Here is a 20,599-nt window from a genome sequence, read left to right on the forward strand (position 1 = left end):
GGGCCCCAATCCATGATTTCATGAACTTTGCATGCAGGGAATGGTTAAGTGATACTAATCTAAATATGATGCTCAATATTATCTATGCAGGTGAGGATGCAGTATCAAAGCATACCTTTGAGCAGACATATTTTGTCTCTATGTTGTTGATGGCATATTGTGACTGTGCCCAGGGCACCTATCTCTCTGCACGGGATTCTTTACCAGTTTGCACCATGTTCTGATGTTCACTTCCAGCTCACTTGTTCATCCCCAGTCATAACATACTTACCACCATCAACTCCATCACTTTCAGAGTTTTCTTCACTGCCAGCATCACCGTCACCCTCTATTGCCCATTCCCCTCCATGCTCCATCAAGACCTCTCAAGGAAAGAAGAATATACCACTCGCATGAATTCAAGTCTCAGCATAACCCAGTCCTCAAGGGTAAAACAGCAGCATTTGTCTGGGAATCATTTGTCTGTCAATTTGAGTGCTACGTGAAAGGACAGTTTCCTTTTGATACACCTTTGGAGGAGGGGCAGAACACACTCTCATACTGGACTCATTTGACAAAAATTTTGGAAGGGTCTGTGCTTGCAGTGAATTGTTCCTCATAATACAATAGACAATCACTAATTTGTCTTCTACTTCCAGTCCATAGCCCAAAAGCTCTACTCAATCAAATCATCCTCCATACCAGAAGAACATACCATGTCTGTGTTCATGAAGATGAACACACCTGCAAGAAATCATCAACAAGTTCGCACCCTCATTGACATAACACAAATTTGGCAGTGGCACATGTATGATCCTGAGGTTAGTCGTGTGTTGACCTAATTCGAGCTGGAACTAACCATGCACAGAAAATCATGGAAAGACGGTGGCTTGATGTTGCATTCTGTGACATTGGGTCTTTAATTTCTGCACCTACTAAGTCCCCTGTGGACCGGACAGAAAAGCATGGATCAACAGGGAGCTATTTTTCCATGGACACTGCTGACGGAGAGGAAGAGATGCTCAATGAAGAATACACTTGGCTGGATGAGATGGTCACATCTGTGCCAGCTCAAGATTCAGCCTTCAAGGTCGAGGCCGAAGTGGATATCCATGCACCAATTGTGACAAGGATCTTGTCAGATGAACACGAGAGTGTAGTTGACCAGGCTCTAGAGAATGACAGCCATGGCAGTGATGGCACTAGTGACCTGGAGGATGTGGATGCCGAGTGGGCCAACTGGCAGAGAACTTGGAGAAAATTTTGAATTTTGGGTTGCGTGATTGTTAATAACTTGCTTGTTATCAATTCCCTGCAAGTGACATGCTATTTAACCATGTTATTAACTGCTCGGAGAGTTTTCACCCATACCCTATGCAATATACAGGAACAACTAGGCAGTCCAATCCCTGAGCTCCCTGGTAAATTTTCCAGCTGAAGTTTTAAAATTTGTATCAGCAGACTGCTGTTAAGGTCGTGCTCAAAGGAAGAGTAACTCAAAGGGCTTGGCTTCAGCTCGTGTGCTGCGCCCCTTACCTGAGTACATGCCCTTAATTTCCAAGAGGCAGAGGGGAAGTCTGACGGAAGTCTGGGTAAGTCTGGAGGTCAGATGCAGGGGGAGTTCAGCAGAACTCCAGAAGGCTAGGAGTAAATAGAGTAAGACTACTTCAGACAAATCTGGAGTAGAAACGGAACAGAGATAGACTACCCTAAGGTAGAGCCGGAGATATAGTCTTAAGAATTAACCTTAAGACTCGGAGGTGGACAAGAGATCAGACTCAAGTCCGGAGAGGCAGGAGTGAGCAGGAACTAAGATGATATTTGAACTGAGGAGGTACCAGAGTTTTACAGGAGTTTATATACTGCAGGTATCATGTAAGTAATCAGTCAGCAAAGTATAAGCTATGCCCAAAGCATATGGAAAGTCTATTAGTAAGTGTATAACAGATCAAAGCAATGAAGTTGGAAATGAAGTACAGATGGACAGATCAGTAAGCAAAGCAGAAAGGTATACAACTGGTAGCCTGGAGAGCAGTATTCTAAAAGGAGATAGGTGTGAGTCTGGAGATGAAAATGGAAGCGCCAGGCAGAGAATAGGATGGAGACTAGGATAGAGACCCGGACTTTCATAGGGGAGAATCCAGAATTCCGGGTCCAGAGATATGGGATATGACAGTATCCTAGTCTAGAAGTGGACTGGTGAGGTGATCAGACAGACTAATAGTCAGGTGGACTGATACAAGAGAAACTGGAGGAACCGAAGTGGGTCAGAAAAGCGGAGATGGTGGAGGGAGTAGGAGTAGGATCAGTCAGACTGATAGGGTGTAGGAGCAGAGCTCCAGATAGGGTCAGATGGTAGGGATATAGTGTTGGAGGAGTGGAAGTGGAGTCAGGCAGAGGTAGCAGGACTAGTCCTGCTGAGATACACTTCATGCATTGTCAGAGGAGGGATGGAGCGGACAAGAAACAGGGGGTCAGAGTAGTAGGTAGGGATGTTCTCAGGTGGTTTTGGAGGTGCTCAGATCTAGTATATGACAACTGCACAGTCACATATAGCTGTGACCAGCCAGAGCACGAGCCGAGCAGTGCCAACACCAATCCACCAGCATCAAGTGAACACCAATTCAGGTGTGGAATGCCATGCAAGTTGATATCAGTGTTGAGCACTGACATTTCGAGGCACGGACCAGGAGGAAGAAATGAGATGTCAGAGTGAGACATTGCGAGCACAACCAGTCTATGTGACGCGCGACTGTTGTGACGTCAGCTGAGACATAGTAATATACTTCCTATGCTACCATTTATTCGTATCACTATGCTAACTACTATAAAGTATCGAGTACCGTGTTAGAACATCTCAGTTGAGTATCTCGAGACTGAGATGTAAGTCATTACTATTATTTCCCTTTTCTTATAACGAGCTAACATACCCGTAGTATATATTCTTACCAGGTACTACTATACTTTACCGAGTTAAGTATCTCGAGACTGAGATTATATATTCTTACCAGCTCCTTGTTCGTCCCTGCTTGCCTAAACTCGCTTTAATCAGGACGTGCAATGGGCTTCTCATACCACTGACTGGCAAAGCCGGAAGGATGAATCTGAATGTTCGAACATCAATGCCCATGGTTGTGATAAATGCGTGATTGTTCTGACTCTCGTACAACACTTGCCATGGGGTATTGCAATGTGGATCAGGAAGTAGCTGGGCATGACAAAGGTAGAGTCATTCAGGGTTCCAAGTCTCAATGCGATCAAGGCGAGGAAGCTCAACTCCAACAACCAGTGTGGCTGCTAACATTCTCGCATCTTCTTCGTCATCAAGAAAAGCCATCTCTTCTGTGTTGTTCACCAAAGTATACTGTAGTAGTAGATCATCCATTGGTTGGAGTTCTTACCGACATTATTTTATTCTATATGCGTTACGGTTTTGTTTTCTGTACGAATTATCTTTTGCAAACATGTTTCAAAGTCCGTCATAATCTATTCTACATTATTTGGCCTACAGATAGTCACCCATTATCTGTTTTAACTTTTTTTGCATATATTCATGACATTCAAAATCTCCATTCTTACCTAATGCGATTAGTAGAGAAGTGCTATGAACACATTTTTTGATGCTGGTGTCGAATTTCGAGTGCCATCTTTCCAGATCGTCGTACTAGAACATATACAACCTCAGGCGCGCTCAAGTCGATCGACGCCGCGAATAAATTATACGTGTTACCATTGGCATGTATTTGGAACAAACATTGATTGGACTTCCAAATAAGCCGCGGCAAATCGGCACTTAGTTCGGGCCACTAACGGTGATCAAGGAGCGAAGTGCAGCCCCTAAACTCTCTTACAGACGAGGTCCGTCGTTCCAGCGAACATCATTGTTTATGTCTTCATTGACCACCAGGGACAAATGGTGCGAAAAGGGCAAACATACTTTGTGTTACTTCTCGCAGAGACGTTGTCCAGCATCCTCAAGACTGCGCTGGAAGACATCATCAAAGATGATATGATGACAGATCCTAAAGCCGAGCATTGTATGATGGAGGGAGGCCTGCCATTCCCTCACACCATGGCTTTGGTGTGCAGACATTGGCGAGACATCATGTCTTCTGCACCTGAGCTGTGGACCCGCATCTTTTGTGTACTGCCCCAGGAGAACTCCCAGCGGACGTTGAGTTCGCAGCTAGAGGAGACGAGCACCCACCCAGTCCATTTGACCATCGTCAACCAGCATTATTTCCGAGAAGTTTTTGCGATTCTATGCTGCGTTGCACCACATATTGGGCGACTTGGGAGTTTCCGAATACGTGACTTCTACGGGGCATACAACCAACACCTCGACATACTAACAGGATATGCGCCCCTGACTCAAGTGTTTACCCGCAAGCATTTTTCAAATTTGACTGCCCCGCCCTTAAGATCTTTCATGTCGAACGTAACGTAGCTTGCTGTGTCAACCCCCAGTGGCTGAAAGACAACTTGACGTGTTCAGTTCGTGACGACTTCATGCAAACTCGACCGCGGAGATGGGGCGTCGGTTTGCATGTTACGTGCAATACCACGACGAATACCTTGCCTCACTCTCGACGGCCTGTATATGACACGAAGTACCATCATTACCATGCAAAGCAGCATGAAAATTGGGGCAGACAAAGTGATCCTGCGCAGGTGCATCGAAGGCTTGGCTGTGATCGACGACAACTGCCAGACCATTGTTCTTCATCGTTGCGATTCTGTCGAGGACCTTTGTGGCATACCGTTACCTCCCTCGAATTCAATGGAGTTCGATGAGTGCGCCAGCAACGATTCGCATATCATGTCGTCCACGTGCAAGTGGAATGGTGATACAGTGACCATCATGAACAGCGACTCTTCGTGCATAAAGGTCATCTTGGTCTTCATCGGCGCACCATTAAACGGCCATGTATTTTGCCGGTGGCCCCGTGTCACCACACTTAAGCTCACAGCCAAGGGTGACTTCGTCATGAAGTTCCCGGTCGGAATGTTGAAGGCGATAATCAGCAGCCGGAGAGAGGTTGCGGGGCAGGAGAACCTGGAGAAGGACGACAACGGCATGGACTCCGAAAGTTTCCATCCGATCAAGGTGCTTCATGTGCATGGGGGACCAGCTCTGTCGCGCAAGGAGAGTACGTGGTTCGAGGAACACGTTAGGGACTTCGTGTAGGACTACAGGAAGATGTGAAGAATGCGTCTAGGGAAGCGTACGCGCGTTAGGGCCGCAGGACGGGATCTTGGTCTCTTTTCTACCTATGCATAAAGGTCCTGGATGTTCAGAATCATTTGGGCACGTCTCAGTGGAGGTTCAACCGACTCCCCTGAAAGCGGGGTCTCAAACCAACTACACCACCTAACATGCACGGGCAGGACATCTAACTCAAAAGGTCTAAACACCTAACCTATGTAAACCGCCGCGATGAGATGGCAGGCCGAGAGCTTACCGAGAACAGCGCAGGAACTTCCAATCGAGCACCGGACTCGAATAACAGAGGATCAATTTATCAGACCCAATCCTAGTAGAGAAATGATAAGATTGCAAATTCAGTGATCGTGCGGAGTGTACTGAAATTGTGACCACGTGCGGGATGATACGAGATAGTTAAGATATAACCAGTGTTGGGGCGGCGAGAAACACGTGAAGGACCTGACCACCGTAACTCGCGGTGCTAACAATCACATCCGACGTTTTTGTGCCAGGTCAACTTCATTCACTTGAGGGGATCGAAATCTCCCCAGTCATCTTTCGAGATCGGCCGTGTAGCAGTTGTCGGTCGATAAGGTTGCGAGGGTGCTAGTATGCTCCCCATCGAAAGTGGTGATGCGTGTAGAGGAGGTGACGACATCGAGAATGCAGGAGAAGTAGGCTGTAACGGGGTATAACTTGATGGGGTATAGTTGGGCACAGAAGCAATAGTGCTCGGAGATGTAGCAGCGATGTCAGAAAACGAGATGTTGTAATTAGGCTTTTGTGGAGATGACAGTGGAGGCGGCATCGTGTAGTTCGTAAGTCGCTGAGGTTGTGCCGGTGGGGATGAAATGCGATTTGGTAGACTGGGATGTAGCGAAGGTGATGTGAAAGCGGATTTCTCGAAGGAGGTAGAAGGGACAGGCTTAGCACCTAATCGTGATGGCCGAGACACTAATGGCATCGTTGTTATCCGTGGTGACGAAGGTAGTGAATGTGCCTGGCTTGATAGAGAACTTGATGGTTGCACGGTAGAAACAGCAGGGGCTGGAGGTGGAGTCTGCGATGGGAGTGACTAACGGGAACGTTTAGCGCGAATGTCGTTAACAGAATACCAACAATTTACCTCGGGCGTGCCGCTAAAGATGCTCCCCCACACGTCATCATCCCATCCCTTCGAGCTATCTCCGTCGATTATCGTGTCCGGCTTCACAGTCGCACCATTTGCGCGCCCCACTAAACTTTCAAAATCAACACCCGTTCTGAAGGCAGGCGACGTGGCACCATTGGTGTTCGTCACCGAGCGATCCTCAATCCTCTGCGAGTCGCGGAGGAACTGATTATGTTCCTTTTCCACACGATCACCAAGTTTACGTATAACGCTCATGAAGCGTTGGTATTGTTCGATGTTTAGTACTATATTGCTCTCAGGTCAAGGCACTGACAATAAGGGGTGATACGTACAAGGGCCCATGGACATTGTCCACAGTTGTGGTAAGATGAGGGTAGCCACCGCTTCTCTGTCGACCTTGACACCCATGGCCTCTTGTACCGAGAGCGTTGCAATCTAGAGGATGTGAGAAAATGATAAAAATTGTGACAGCATAAACCTCACCATGACAGCAGGCTCCTTTGTCCGGATTTTTGACAGCAGTGGCACGAGTTTTTGCGTGAGATTAGTCTACAGCGGAGATGTAAGCATCTGAGAACAATATCGAGGTGACGCAAAGCAAACCTGATCGAGGGTCTTTACCAAGCTGAGGAACGTTACTAGCGTAGCGACCTTCACGGTTAATATTCTCGTTTTGGTGAACACCAACTACATGATGCAAGATTCAGCGCTTTTCATGAACGAGAAATTTGATTTACAACTCACGGCAACTCGGGGGAATAGTACGCCGGAAACCTCAGCGTAATCGATCGTCTCACAAAGATCTGGGACCACCTTGAGGGCACGTTCTTGTACCTGTATTCTATCAGATCAATCTATGTACGTTTTGGCATCGACAAATTCACCATAGCGTGTTCAGACTCCAGTGCATGATACACAAGTGGGAGAACCTCTGAAAAAACGTAAGAATGTGTGACGCCTAATACCAAATTAGTTCTCACGTTCGCGAAAAACACCCTTTTCAGTTTTACTCTGCAACATGTGGAGATTGTCCAGGAGCGTCAACATGTTCTGCGGCGGGTCCTTGATTGTGAACAGGGGCTTAAGACTGGGCAGAACAAGCGAAGCGAACTGGGGCGCAGAGAGAACGTTAGAGATGGCAAACACATTTGGGAGAATGTACGGAAGTAAGTGAGTGTCTTTCATCTGTCAAAGAAGCGGCATTCCGTCAGCATGGTGTCGTGACTTGAATGGGTTAGATTCGAACAGGACACATACCTCCTCAAGCAAGGATGGCAAGATCTTCCGCGTCCGCAGACCTTCTGAGAAGCGGTCCAGGACACCTGTAAGACCACGCATGAAAGAGATTTTCTCCTCTCGTGTCTTCGCTGTGAAATTCGAGCGATCTAGGAAGTTAAGCGTCGAGATTGGCAGTGACGAGAAGAACGGATGGGACGGAAGTGTCGACGGGGTTGGCCGGCTACTCGAACCACGAGTGATGAGCGATCGAAGGAGGTCTACATGGAGTAGTGCATCAATGATTCTATAATTATCTCGAGCTAAGTGGAAGAACCTTGCAAATCGGTGTCGAGCTGCCCGATGTCTGGGACAGGACGGCTAGCATTGTCCCTTAGGCCACCTACACTTCCGTGGTTTTTGAATGGTGGGCTGCCTTTGCAGTGTACAGCATATATCAGGCAACCGAGGGAGTACATATCAGATGCAGTGATAAGGACCTCATCCAGTGCATACTCCGGAGCTGTCAATCCGTGGAAAAGAGTCAAACACGTGTTGTGATGACAGCCCAGCACGCACCAATATAATCAAAAGAGCGCTGAATGTATGACGGCACGCGACCATCAAAACCAGGAAATTCCCAACGCGTCGGAGATCCATCCGTACCAACGAGAGGGATGGTAAGGCCGAGGCCGGAAATTTTCCAATCACCCTACAGAATGGCAACCGAAGTATAGCCATGCGCAGGGCCATCAGAAATGGGAAACACTTACGACGTCATTGATGATCACACATTCAGGTTTCAGGTTGGTGTGAACCAGTCTGGCTGAAGTGTGCAGGAAGGACAGGCCTTTGCAGAGCTGCAGTATGCCTTTCTGGATCTGAGGTGGAGTTAAACATATTAACGGGTGTTCCGCATCAAAAGAAGCAGACGGACTTCGATTTCGTCTAGCTCAACAAGAGGCGTATGGCGAGATCCACGTGGTATCGAAAGATCAAGTGACGAAAGGACAGGTTCCGTTGCAAATATCAGTTCGTTCCGTGTTTCTTCAAGGGGTTCGACCATTTCTTTACGAACAGTAAGTTCAGAATGTGTACGTAGTAGGGGTTTCGGGTACCATACCCAAGATAGAAGGATGTCGCATTTTGCTTAGTGCTGCCGCCTAAAGGACGACAACTGAGCAAAAAAACGGTGGGATCATTGACGTTGTAGATATACCTCTGCCTTCAAAACCTCTAGGACCCGTTCCCTAGACATAGGGCCCAGTCCTTCCATTTCGGCGCGTTTGTCACAAGTCCACACGGAAACTTTTTTGTTCGTGACTTTGTGGGATGCACCCTGAACTCTCCATAGACCAATTTTAACGGACGGTAACGTTGGAGATGGAAGTGGGTTTGAAGACGATCCCAGTGGACCTGGGGTGGAAGACCTACTGCCATATGATGGTGCAATATTATACGACTGAGATATGGCTGTTCGGGAGAAAAACGAAGTCGCGGCTGCAAGCATCTTGGATTAATGAATCCGTCCCAGACTGCAATGATAGAGTTACGACGTGTCGCTGACATAATAATATATCGGCACGTGATGATCACGTGCTTAATACGGCACGCATCCCCGCATGACCATTAACCGGGAACCCGTCCGACGTCCTTTGATTTGCACACACCCTCTCCCGAACGTTGTTCTGGTAAACTTCATCATGAAACATACTGCCAGAGTCCTTCAGTCGTTCGAGCGACAAGTTGTGCGTGCCAAGAGCACTGCATTCATTGGTCTTGGTCGAATGGGCTCAGAAATGGCCTTTAACCTCTTCTCGAAGACATTCGCAGAGTCGCCTGATGCCCACTTTGTCGTCTGCGACGCGTTCCCAACTAGTGCCATCGCCTTCCGTCAGAACTTCGTGACTCAGTTCCCTGGAGCACACATTGACATTGTTCAAACCCCCAAAGAGTAAGCCCATTCCTGCTTTCGAACTGTACGGCTCCCCCCTTTACGGCATCGCGATTTGAAATTTCTAGTGCGGTGCATGCTTCTCAAACAGTGTTGACAATGCTTCCATCTTCGCCTCAGGTCAAGACCGTCTATTCTGAAGCAAACGGGGTCATTCCCGGATTGCAGTCTCTTAGCGGAGCGGAGTCAGCGCAGACTTTTTTCATCGACTCTACAACGCTAGATGTCGGAGTCGCCCGTAGCGTTGCTGCGGATGTGATGAGAACAGGGGCGCAAATGGTAGACGCACCGGTATCAGGAGGTACGTACTTCGTACTATTCTCGTGCACTGCCCCCGCGCCCCTGCTTATTACACGTATTAATGTCAAAACAGGCGTAACGGGTGCCAAAGCTGGCACGCTGTCTTTCCTTGTTGGCGGGACCGAGGGTGGTTTTGAGCTGTCGCAGCCGATCCTGACCTATATGGGCAATCGCATTATCCATTGTGGCCCGTCGGGGGCTGGGCTTGGCGCCAAGATATGTAATAATCTTGTTCTTGGAGTACAACAGATTGTCGTTGCGGAAGCAATGTTGCTTGGGCAGAAGCTGGGTTTGAATCCGAGGATACTTGCAGGGGTCATCAACAGTTCTACCGGGGGTTGCTGGGCTTCGTCAGTCAACAATCCAGTACCGTATTCGCTTCCCGAGAAATCTCCTCCATGCGAACGTAATTACGAAGGCGGATTTGCGACTGCTTTGATGTTAAAGGTAAGTTTAACACCCGGCGGCGAAGTTATACTTCTTCAATGTCGTATAGGACATGCTTCTTGCAACCGACATTGCGGCCTCTACCGACAGCCCCTTACCACTGGGAAAGTCCGCGCAGAATTTCTATGCGGAGACGTTGCAACATCGACCAGATCTGGCACAGAAGGACTTCTCTTCTGTGTACGAGCGCTTGGAGCAAATGAGACGGAAGGATTGAAGGGACCATGCGGTAGCGTTGACACTTTCCGCAGAATGCAGACATACAGTAACTTTTTCTTGAACTTCAAGACCTGACGCCTACAAGTCGCCTACAATGTCAATTTAACGTCAAATTGGTTATGTCATTACTTTCCGGCGGCAAGTCATCGACAACGGAATCTCGTCATTATTGGATCGTACATAAGTAAGATAGGGTGGTTTTGACAGGTTTTGACGCGATAGTCTTCCGATTGAATAGGTGTACCCGAGTCATCGAGAAGGCGGCGCCCGCAGAATATGATATGTCTGAAACTGGTGTTGATTCAAGTTGGTAATAATGTAAGGGGGGGTTCGGAGGTGTATGTCAGCCTGATAATATTAATTATCCTCCCTCAAAGTCGTATATGTGGCGTAATATGTTTTTTTTTCTCCCTGAAGAACGTGTTCTAGTCTGATCGAGATGCTCCGAGTGCTGGTCGTTACGCTGTATTTCCCCGAAAATTTCGGGGTGTATATAGGACTAGAGAAAAGCGGTGGGCTACTAGTATATGAACGATGCCGACGGTGAGCCTCGGCGGGCACGATGGATGACTAAAAGGATCGCGGGGCGCGGTTGCGGTTCCTTTTTTATTATTAAGTTCTTCGGATGAAAGTTTATGGATTACATAACGGAGTAATGAGCTTCTTTCTCTCGAGGTTGCCTCCGCGACGCGGTCGGGTACAGTAATAACATACTATAAAACTTTGGCATATAAATCACCCTAATCTCGAATCACTGCTAGTGAAATAAATCAGCCTTCCTTCAGCCCCCCCCCCCTCCTCCCCCTTCTCTCCTCCTCCCCGTCATCCATAGCCCCCACCACATGTCTCAAAAGCCAACCGTTATCATTTTCGGTAACTAGCACCGCCATTCGTCCTCCACCCACTCACTGACAGACTCACACCTATGTACTTTTTTCAAATTTACTTGTACAGGAGGATTAAATACTTGTTCACGAGCACTCGCAGCATTGTTAGTCCCACCTGGGGGGGAGAGACTCGTTTCGGTACGTTAGATCGCTCCGATTGGCTCTCATCGATAGGCCATCTCACTCACCGCTTCCATCGGTCTATAATAGCACCTTCGCATCGTCGATAGATTTTCCGTTTATCCGCCCACCACGTGCGTGAATTTCACTACCTTTTTCCTTCCTTTGCGCCCGATTGACTTTTGATCGGCGATTTATTAGATATCTGGGTGCTGAGTTCCCAAAGGTCCTGGCTCAGCCCGATGTTGAATATCGCCAAGCTAATTTAACTGTTCCATGTATGTCCACACGATACGTTCCCTTACATCATTCATGATCTCTTTCAAGCTGTTGTCGCATCTGCCTTCGACCCCCCTCCTGGCAAGGCCCCCTACTCTTACGTCTTTGATCTCACTGGTGAAGTCAACCATGACCGCAGTGAAGTCGTATGTTGTGTTTCTACTCTTAACATAGGCCATCCTTCTCATCGTCCTTGTAGATCGCCATTAAATTGACCTTCACCGTCGCTCGGATCATCGGTCTAGAGGCAGCCCGTAGAAAAGTCAAATCTTACGTACGACTACAGCAACCCGTGTATGAAACATCAGACAAGGGTCCTCATGACGAGAAGGAAGACGTCAAGCCTGTGCGACCATTAGATGTGTGGTGGCATGAAACGCTCCGAATGCTAGCTTCTATTGAGGAGTAGGTTCATGAATTCGTATCTAGGGCACCATTTCTGACTCGATATCCAGCCTTCCTCTTGTCGTCCTGCGAATCGGATTCGTGTATGGCCCTTACGTCGAATACGGACTCTGTAAATTTATCCTCCCTTTTCCAACAACATCAGATTGACGTTCTTGGCAGATGCCCTAGTGATTACCGTTGCGTCAATCTACGGTTACATGAACAAACCTATGAAAACACCGTGAGGGTCTAAACCTATTTCTCCGCTCAAATCCCCCTCATCACCGTTTTCAGATGGGGCCCGGGAAAAGACGGTGTCAACACAGTTCACATAGACGATGTATCAGGCGGTCTATGGGCATGTGCAGAGTGGATGGCTTCCCTTGGCCGTCAGCAAGCAAATATAACTGCAGGAGAGAAAATTTATTTTCATAATGACAAATCCAAGGTTAAGGAGATCGATGGCGCGTGCGCATCTGACGTACAACCCATGGCGCCTGTTTTTAACTTGGTGCGCAAGGTTTCATTTTTGGGGTTTATATTTTCTTATCTTTTACGCAGGTTGACGACTCAGATATGACTATGGCTAAGGGCGGATCGATGATCACAGAATTCTTCGGAACGACGTTTGAGTTTTACTCGTTCTTTGAAAATGCTTTAGCCAAGGTATGCTTGTCTCCACTACATCACCGAAGCTTTGTTGACGTCTTGAAGCTTAAACTGGACGACATCGTCGAAGAGATTAACGAGCATCACGTTGGCACCTGGACTGAAATGCTTCAGACGTCCAACCCCCCGATCGTACAGACCCCACTCGATGCCTACATGGACCAATGGGCCCTTTCACGACGCAAACTTGCCTACAACAACAGCAAAATCAAGACAGTCATCGGATACAAGCTCGCTCGTCCTCAGTTCACCCACGACGCGCTCCGCGAAGTTGTGGACAAGTGGAAAGCGGAGGGCTCCTGGCCCGCACTCAAGGGCCGTTAGACCATCTCATCGGCAACCGTCGGTGCTGTAGCATTTATTTGATGAGTTGCTTTGTTGTGATTCTACCTGGAATTTTTTTTCTTTTTTGCTTTTGTTAGCCTTTTCTGTTGCATTTTATAGTCGTATCCATGTTTTCACGCACCGTGATCACCCATCATGTCACTGTTCATATTCGTTGCATCTTGCTTGTTCGCTATACATACTCACTAATACTCTGGTCAATAATGGATTAATATCGTGTTGTATTGGATGAGTGGAAGCTTCCGAACCCGCAGTAGCTCAAATTGGTTGGTCGTCATTTTTTTTTATCTCCAAGCAGCAGTTCGTACCAATAGGGTTAGGCTGGTGACCTGGCTGCCCATCTTCTAAGTTCTAACTCTCCTTGATTCGAATTCGTAAGTACACGGATATACATGAATTGGTCTCTGGGCGGGCGCATTAGTGCGGCACTGCGGGCTCTACCAAGTATTTACGTGGCACTACCAGACTAGTACTAGCTGGGCTTTCTATGCAGAGTTAGACTGGAACTCGACGCGGAGGTTTGAGCAGTGCCCCGGGTAGCTGCGCCCATTTCAGAGCGCGCCACCTAGACTTCGCGTTTCGCCATCTCACCTTATCTCCACCATGCCAGACTCGGAGCGTACTTCCAATGAACTGACGGAATCTGACGAAGAGTACCGACTACTAGACACCAGCGGTCATCCCGGAACCTCAGTGGACCATCTGCCCCTCCCAACACCAGCCATGGGCTCTGGCAGCGCCGAGAAATCCGAAGGACGCCGGGGGGACAAACTCTTTAAATATGGGGCACTTGTACGTGCATGTCCTTCGTGCCGTTATAAAAACTCATTTAACATCATGGCAGGCTTCCATACTGGTGAGGCGTATAACTTACTCTTGTGACATGTACCGAGCTTGACCCCTGAGTGGACGTTTCAAGGTCTTCGTATGCATTACTTGGTTTATAGTGTTCACTAACGACCCTACATCACTGGGATGGTTTTCTGTCCACCCGGTACTTCAGAGCTTAGGAATTGGCTGCTTCACATATGGTGCACATACTTTGACCGTCACGCATGAGTATAAATAAGCTCACTTCAGTACTCGTCTTCAGGGATCCTGACCCTCCAGCCAACCGCACACCCAAAAACTAAAGCATCTGGTCTGCGACGACACCAGAGGACAATGCTTGCTGTCGGCGTGCCATGCATCGCCTTGGGCACCCTAGCGATTGAAATTCAGAAATTCAACCGAGGACACAAACATTTCGCGACGTGGCATGGGGTATATTTATTGATCTTCTCGTCTTTCTCATCTCTTACTATCCTGTCACAGGTTTTCGGACTTGTTTCGGTCGTGTGGCTCATGGGACAGGTAATCCTTGGCGGTGGAAGTGTGTGGTTCGGAGGTGCCGCATTTGGAGGCGGTATGAAGGCCAAGATGATATGGAAATACCACAGGTAACGTGGGTAATCAGGAGGGTGCCAACAAAGATTGATAACACATTTCGCAGGCTGTCTGGCTACATCCTATTCCCTCTTCTCCTAATCACAGCTCACCTTGGCGGTGCATGGTCCACGTGGGTGACATCTCATAGCTACCTGGTAGTGAGGTTTGTGGCATATACCGTTGCGCCGATAGCTGCACTTGTGGCTATCTACGCACGTGTCAGGTCAGCAGATCTCCCGTGTAAGGCATGCGTATTTTTGACGGGTAACATCCCAGGACATCCAAAATGAAATTCTTCTGATGACTCGACCAATTTTGTTTGTTATAGATGTAAATTATTCTAGTAGCCGAAAAATGTACCTGTACCCTAAACCGTGGAAGTAGCAGGCACTGCAGGGATTGACGCTGGGACGGGAGTTGAAGGTGGCAGCTGCAGCTGTGGAGTCGGTATCACTTCTGCCAGAAATCCTGGCAAAAAACGTTCTAGCCTGGCTTGCGTAGCTGCCCACAAGGTACGCTGGTGCTCATCACGTTGGTCATCCTGAGAAGGTGGGATGAGAATGTTCGCTGCATTCATTACAAGTACCACGTTCTTGAGAGATTCCGAGACCGCCTCGTACTAGGATTCCATCAAGAACCGAGCGTAATGTGAAGCATCAATGGAAGGCTTACCAGCTGCTCGGTCTTCTCGGCGTGGATCAGCCTGTCTAGCAGATCCAGAATCTCGATCCACAAGATTCTCATGTCTGATTTCGTATGACTCTCCCGGACCTCAAAGTGCATGAACGCCTTACAAAGCAAGGCCGAGGCTCTTAAGCGAGTCTCCGATATGCCCTGTGGATCGTATTGCTGTATTTGGGGTTTCAGGAGCTCATCAACAAGGGGGAAGATGACGCTGTTGAAGATCTCCTCGATTTGAGCATGGTCGTTTTCGTCATATACAAATCGAGGACCAAGTAACAAACGTTGAAGCTGGCCAATAGCAGTGTGCCGCACCAGTCGTGAGGGGTTCGTCGACTGCTTGCCTAACGACAACACCAAAGGCAGGCAGTATTGGCGCCAGACTGTATTACGTGGTAACTGTCAAGAGTAACTTGTGGTCGGGAGTCACGTACCTTGATCCGTTCGCAAACCAGCAGACTGAGTAAAGGGTAAAATGAACCTTTTCATATCAAAAAGGATATCAATCGCTCGCCTCCCGCGCTCGATAGGTGGTGTGCTGGAAAAATATCAATAGGGGGCCAATACGGACAACAACCGCTTACTCGGGTGGTGGCTGCGAACGAACACGTCGTCCTTTCTGGGGAACCGTGATCGAATGACCAGCAGACGTCGCGAACTCATCCAAGATTGCGATCAGACCATTGAAATTATCTGGTGTCACCCATTGCGACTCTCCGTCAGTGACGAAACCCAAAATCAAGTTGAATGTCGAGCGAGCAGCCTCCGGATGAGAAGTCGTTGACCGAAGGGCCGCGAAGACAAGGTTCCACTCGGTTTGCGAACTGTTGACATTGATGAGCGATATATACGCAGTCATCATAAGAATGATCGTGCCTAACGATGTCGCCGTTCTGAAGAATCAAAGTTACGCCTGCAACAATCTGCTCGGCAACAGAATTGGCTACTATTGGGGGAAGCCCCGCAATCAAATCAAGCGACACGTAGACTTGATCTCGAAGGGTTTTCTATCGGCTATTCAGTTACGGAAGATTGCGTGGAGAAACAGATGACTTGCCTTTTGAGCAAGAATAAGACACAACCGAAGCAATGCAACAACGGCACGCTCTATGAGCAGAATGCTATAATGCGTGGATGCTGACAACAATGCCGACAGATGCTCAAATAGAATCGGCCTGAGAAGCAATTAGAAACATCAGGAATTTCAATGAAAATGGAGGTGCGTGCCATAAGTCCTCGATATACCGCGAAGTTTGACAGGTGATGCTGACCATGGTCTCGAGAAGAAAAACGGACGCAGGGTCATAAGGTAAAGTAAATGTGCCATCTCCTGCGGACGGTGTGTTGAACGCGGTGGTCAGCTCATCCGACTCCTGTTTCCATTTCGTGATTGTCCGCTCATGAGCAAGAGCCTCCAGTGCTCGGATTGCGGCTACAAGCGCTTCCGAGTCAAGTTGTCTGTGACAATGTTGTGAGGAAACAATGCTCATCAGTTAAGTGAGACCTACATGGTCTGCGCGTAAAGCTCATCCAACCGACATGATGTTATGCAATCGATAGTGCACATCGTGCTCTCTACTTCTGCGTCTGTAGCCTCAGGAACGAGGTTCTCGGAGCTAGCACCGTAGGGGGTCATGAGGTATGAGGACAGTGCTGATAGCAACCCCCCATCACTACGCGGTGCTGGTCGCGAAGGTTGGCCCCCGCGAAGGGGGATCATTGTGACGCCACCTAAGAAGTCCTCCATTTGGAGCATGCGCGTGGGGAGCAATGAATGGATGAACAGGTTTTGGAACATTTCGAAAATCTGTCTCTCATGATTAGCAAAGGAAAGTTTTGCCTGACGTGTTAACTCACCTGCGTCCAGCCCTCGCGCAGGGCGTTTCCATTCCCGTTCACGATATTGAAAAGCACAACGGCTGCCAGCTGGCCTTTGAAGTTCGTACCGAACTTGACTGATAGTGACGAGACTGTAACTGATTGTCCCTCTACTTCAACCACTGGATAGTTAGGAACTTGTGTCGGCAGATTTTCAGATAATAGACTAGTCGCTTGCGAGAGTGAAACGACCACGAAATCGAACACATCCGGAAGATGGAAATGGCCTGCCAGCGTGGCACATTGACGGAAACCAGAAATTGCCCGTTGAATAACATAATCATCGTCAAAGCTGATGAACGCGTAGGCGATGGCGGATATCAATGGTTTCCAAACGGTCTTGAACATGTCCAGATCAAACAAGGCCGAATTGCACATCAAGAACGGACCTATGAGGGATCCAGTTACAACGACAACCACCATTCATGCATGAACCAACCTACCCGTTTGCCGCGAACGGGCGAGTAGCTCTTTCCAAGCGTACTCGAAGCCAAGCTGGCCGGTATGTTCTTCAGGCATAACAATTTCACGTTTGCGTATGGAGTCGTAAATGTTTTGCTGCTGGGAGTGAGCTATACAAATATTGAACAGCGGAAAGCCACCCACCAAGTACTCGGGCGAGAAGTTTGCGCCATCATTCACGCCTCTCAGGTTGCGTTGATAGTCCTCTATGGTCATACGTTTCTGTTGCTTTGTGAGATGAAGAAAATGCTTAAGAACTGTAAATGCCTGACTCGTATTTGCGGGTTGTGAAGATCAGTATTGAGCATGATCACGGAGTACGCCAACACGTATACCGCATCTTCTGTCTTGACTTCCGCTGTCATCCGTTGAATAAATTAGTTGCACATTTCTTGAGCTTGGGACTCTACCTGGCCCAGATGCGAAGTAGATCGAAGCGAAAGTTTCTGTAATCCGAGCGATCTGTTGAGATTCTCCGGGAAGCCGGAAGGTCTCCAGCATCTCGCGCATGGCATCTGCAATTGGTTTCTACGCATTGTGAGTGATCATTATTGCGATGAATGTTATAGGTGGGAACCACCGCACATCTTTGAAGTCGAACAACCCAAGGAACTCCTTCAGGAGTTCCAAATTATCTGGTTTTGAGATATAATCTCCTAGCAGTCGCTTGTCCAAGCGCGTGCAGCTCTTCAAGAAGATAGCAAGACTGCGTGTTCTTGATACCTCTGGAGACAGGTCAGAGTATATGAGCTTGTTCTCCTCAAGAAACGCAATGCCAAGTTTTGGTTTGGAGTTAAAGCGTGCTGCTCCGGCGAGAACGAGCTTCTTCCTAGATTTGTCTTGCATCAACGAGTCTGGTAAAATGGAATCCTATGCTATGTTATGACCTGCATGGTTGAGGATGGAGGCGATGAACACTCACGGAAAGCCATGGTTCACTTCGCTGAAAGTTGAAAGCACATCAGAACAATGAACAAAGCCGAATAGCGAATGTACAAACACCCTCAGCTCGCGCTGTCATGTCATTCACGAACGCAAGCAACAGATCCAAGCATAGATATTGGGAATGTAATTGTTGTGCGTCCGACGGCGACGAATATTGCCATGGGTATACGCCCTACATCGCAAGAATTTCAACAAGTGCACGGATTCTGTCATAACGACTGACCTTTGTGAGAAACTCAATCAGACGTTCAAACAGATTCTCGCAGTTTATGTCACAGTCATAATTGACGTAGAGATCCACCATAGAATTAGGATGCCGGCAGAGCTGAGTGAGTGTTTCTAACATCAGGTCCCGGGTATCTCCACGGGCAGGCTGAACCAGGGGTCGCGATGGAACTGGGCTACCCTTATCAAGCTCAAGTTCAGTGTCAACTGGTCCCAGGATGGGAGTTCCAGTTGCAGGGGTTCCGGGACGTGGAGATGTAGGATTGTTGTTCTTCTTGGAGCTTAGTGGTTTCAATTGTGGGGGAGCTGCCAGTCTGTCAATGCTGAAGGCGAGGTAAAGCTCTTGTTGAAGTTTAAGGTGTTTTCGCATGGTCTGAAACACTGTTGTGGTAGTCCGTAGAGCAGCCTGTAGGACAGAAGAGTTGTCGGAGCGTGCAAGCTGGAAGAGGTATTTGCATCCAGGATCAAGAATCAGGCCTGACAAGGAAGGATAGTCGCCCATAACTGTTCCGGACGTCTCGACGGCAGCATTGAGAATTCCAAGCGCAGTCAGGCGAGTTGAGTCGGTGTGAACTTGATCGTTGGGATCCAAAATGTTGACAAGCACACGAAGGAGTTCCAGAAGAGCTGGTAGACCATCTACATTTACGTTGAGTGTATGGAACATGAACCTAGATTTGGAGGCTTACACGGTCGTGGTGTTGAAAGTATGTGGGGTGGGTCCTCAACCTCAAGTGCTACAGAATCCTCAGTATTCTCCAATGTGACTGTTGCTGCATTCTCCTGTGTGGACGAGGGGACTCCTTCTGACGCCTGCGACAGAGAATCGCCGGCACCAGTGGCGCTGGTAGATACAGACATGCTAATTTCTCCGTGCTGAGGGTCCTCTTCATTCACGAGAAGTCTGGCTTCCTCAGCAGCAGGATCGAGAGCATGCAGACGACCAAAAATGGCCCTGACGATTGAAATCATAGTCGACTCAGCGGAACGCCGCAAAATCTCTGGTCATGTAGAGTAAGCGAATACAATGGATGAAACAAAGGCTGCAACACACCGCTCAGCCTCATTTGACATGCTGTCGTTAAGACCGTCTCCAACATCTCGCAAATCTCGACGTCCCCGAGGAACGCACCCACACTACTTGTGACAATACAATCATGTATCACAGTCATTATCTTCAAGAGGACAACCTCATCTCCCGAAGAATCACTGGCTTCGAATTTGCAGTGTGAAACTGTGCTACTGAGCTCAACGAGCGCAAGCTCCAAAGATATCGAGTTTGCGGATATTAGGTCGCAGACAAAAAAGCTGTGGAGTGCAGAGAGTGCAGCAGACGTTATAGGTCCGTTAGATAAAGGTGATCGAATTAGGGCAAAGAAGGGACCAATAAGCCCAGGCAAAGGTAATGTTTCGATGTCTGTTAAAGTTATTGAAGTTTGTTATACTTGTGCAGCGAGCAAACACCCACCGTCGACGTCCCAGATAGTACGTTTCAGCTCCTGGAAGCCGCCCATTAGGTCTGCCTCTTGGGAGAGCCTCCCATTCTTTTGAATGTCTGTACTAGGAGTGGACCTACGCAGGCCAAGGTCTCTTGCTAACGCGGAGTCTCTTGCTGTGAGTGTATGAGCTCCTGATGCCCACCGCGAATTCTTGCGCATGACCGAGGTCACTGCCAGGATCTCTGACAGCAAGACATGTTTCTTCGATACCTGACAGCCAGTTACGGGGGTAGTCATGGATGACTATGACCAAAATTCTGTCGGGACAACCCAAGCTTTTAAGCAGTGTTGTTAAAACCTCAGTGACACGCTTTCGCGTACGTATTACTTATAATCTTGACA

At 48.2% G+C, this 20,599-nt stretch overlaps 8 protein-coding genes across 8 annotated transcripts; 6 read left to right on the forward strand and 2 right to left on the reverse strand.

Annotated features, from left to right (window-relative positions):
- Window positions 1-695: 695 nt before the first annotated feature.
- Window positions 696-1,246, forward strand: EDB91DRAFT_1079170 (uncharacterized protein; the record flags this gene model as incomplete). Its single annotated transcript, XM_041315101.1, has 2 exons — window positions 696-800; window positions 848-1,246. The coding sequence occupies 2 exons, from the start codon at window positions 696-698 to the stop codon at window positions 1,244-1,246; spliced, it is 504 nt and encodes a 167-aa protein (XP_041181095.1).
- Window positions 1,247-3,789: 2,543 nt separating this feature from the next.
- Window positions 3,790-4,417, forward strand: EDB91DRAFT_1344745 (uncharacterized protein; the record flags this gene model as incomplete). The annotated part of the gene is made up of 2 exons (XM_041325814.1): window positions 3,790-3,837; window positions 3,887-4,417. A coding segment is annotated over exon 2 (525 nt), but the record flags the coding sequence as incomplete, so codon positions are not given.
- EDB91DRAFT_1334460 (uncharacterized protein) lies at window positions 4,265-5,167 on the forward strand (the record flags this gene model as incomplete). Its single annotated transcript, XM_041325450.1, has 1 exon — window positions 4,265-5,167. The coding sequence occupies exon 1, from the start codon at window positions 4,526-4,528 to the stop codon at window positions 5,165-5,167; it is 642 nt and encodes a 213-aa protein (XP_041181097.1). The 5' UTR covers window positions 4,265-4,525.
- A 541-nt stretch (window positions 5,168-5,708) lies between these two features.
- On the reverse strand, window positions 5,709-9,042 carry EDB91DRAFT_1244876 (kinase-like domain-containing protein; the record flags this gene model as incomplete). The annotated part of the gene is made up of 15 exons (XM_041322469.1): window positions 5,709-6,260; window positions 6,312-6,601; window positions 6,650-6,752; window positions 6,801-6,866; window positions 6,921-7,004; window positions 7,062-7,151; window positions 7,202-7,248; window positions 7,298-7,502; window positions 7,575-7,813; window positions 7,870-8,055; window positions 8,112-8,244; window positions 8,306-8,413; window positions 8,470-8,600; window positions 8,656-8,695; window positions 8,752-9,042. The coding sequence occupies 15 exons, from the start codon at window positions 9,040-9,042 to the stop codon at window positions 5,709-5,711; spliced, it is 2,565 nt and encodes an 854-aa protein (XP_041181098.1).
- A 193-nt stretch (window positions 9,043-9,235) lies between these two features.
- On the forward strand, window positions 9,236-10,450 carry EDB91DRAFT_1047201 (NAD binding domain of 6-phosphogluconate dehydrogenase-domain-containing protein; the record flags this gene model as incomplete). Its single annotated transcript, XM_041313311.1, has 4 exons — window positions 9,236-9,486; window positions 9,555-9,787; window positions 9,860-10,233; window positions 10,283-10,450. 4 exons carry the CDS (start codon window positions 9,236-9,238, stop codon window positions 10,448-10,450), a joined length of 1,026 nt encoding a protein of 341 aa, XP_041181099.1.
- Window positions 10,451-11,130: 680 nt separating this feature from the next.
- Window positions 11,131-13,363, forward strand: EDB91DRAFT_1112369 (uncharacterized protein). The gene is made up of 11 exons (XM_041317800.1): window positions 11,131-11,325; window positions 11,407-11,477; window positions 11,550-11,593; window positions 11,661-11,737; window positions 11,787-11,884; window positions 11,938-12,143; window positions 12,194-12,255; window positions 12,306-12,366; window positions 12,420-12,636; window positions 12,687-12,791; window positions 12,840-13,363. Exons 1-11 carry the CDS (start codon window positions 11,295-11,297, stop codon window positions 13,116-13,118), a joined length of 1,251 nt encoding a protein of 416 aa, XP_041181100.1. The 5' UTR covers window positions 11,131-11,294; the 3' UTR covers window positions 13,119-13,363.
- A 379-nt stretch (window positions 13,364-13,742) lies between these two features.
- Window positions 13,743-14,868, forward strand: EDB91DRAFT_1344748 (uncharacterized protein; the record flags this gene model as incomplete). The annotated part of the gene is made up of 6 exons (XM_041325815.1): window positions 13,743-13,931; window positions 13,984-13,995; window positions 14,059-14,170; window positions 14,233-14,578; window positions 14,632-14,790; window positions 14,844-14,868. 6 exons carry the CDS (start codon window positions 13,743-13,745, stop codon window positions 14,866-14,868), a joined length of 843 nt encoding a protein of 280 aa, XP_041181101.1.
- EDB91DRAFT_1112377 (uncharacterized protein) lies at window positions 14,557-20,585 on the reverse strand. Its single transcript, XM_041317801.1, has 20 exons — window positions 20,227-20,585; window positions 19,813-20,175; window positions 19,448-19,759; window positions 18,757-19,397; window positions 18,589-18,705; window positions 18,511-18,531; window positions 18,174-18,458; window positions 17,999-18,116; window positions 17,861-17,946; window positions 17,733-17,810; window positions 17,570-17,684; window positions 17,106-17,515; window positions 16,757-17,055; window positions 16,476-16,706; window positions 16,306-16,423; window positions 16,125-16,255; window positions 15,833-16,072; window positions 15,683-15,786; window positions 15,240-15,631; window positions 14,557-15,186 (listed from the first exon to the last, which is right to left on the reverse strand). The coding sequence occupies exons 1-20, from the start codon at window positions 20,492-20,494 to the stop codon at window positions 14,935-14,937; spliced, it is 4,581 nt and encodes a 1,526-aa protein (XP_041181102.1). The 5' UTR covers window positions 20,495-20,585; the 3' UTR covers window positions 14,557-14,934.
- Between the last annotated feature and the right edge of the window lie 14 nt (window positions 20,586-20,599).

This window comes from Suillus paluster (assembly GCF_016628075.1).
Source record: "Suillus paluster strain FC165 chromosome Unknown EDB91scaffold_8, whole genome shotgun sequence".
In the NCBI taxonomy this organism is placed as follows: domain Eukaryota; kingdom Fungi; phylum Basidiomycota; class Agaricomycetes; order Boletales; family Suillaceae; genus Suillus; species Suillus paluster.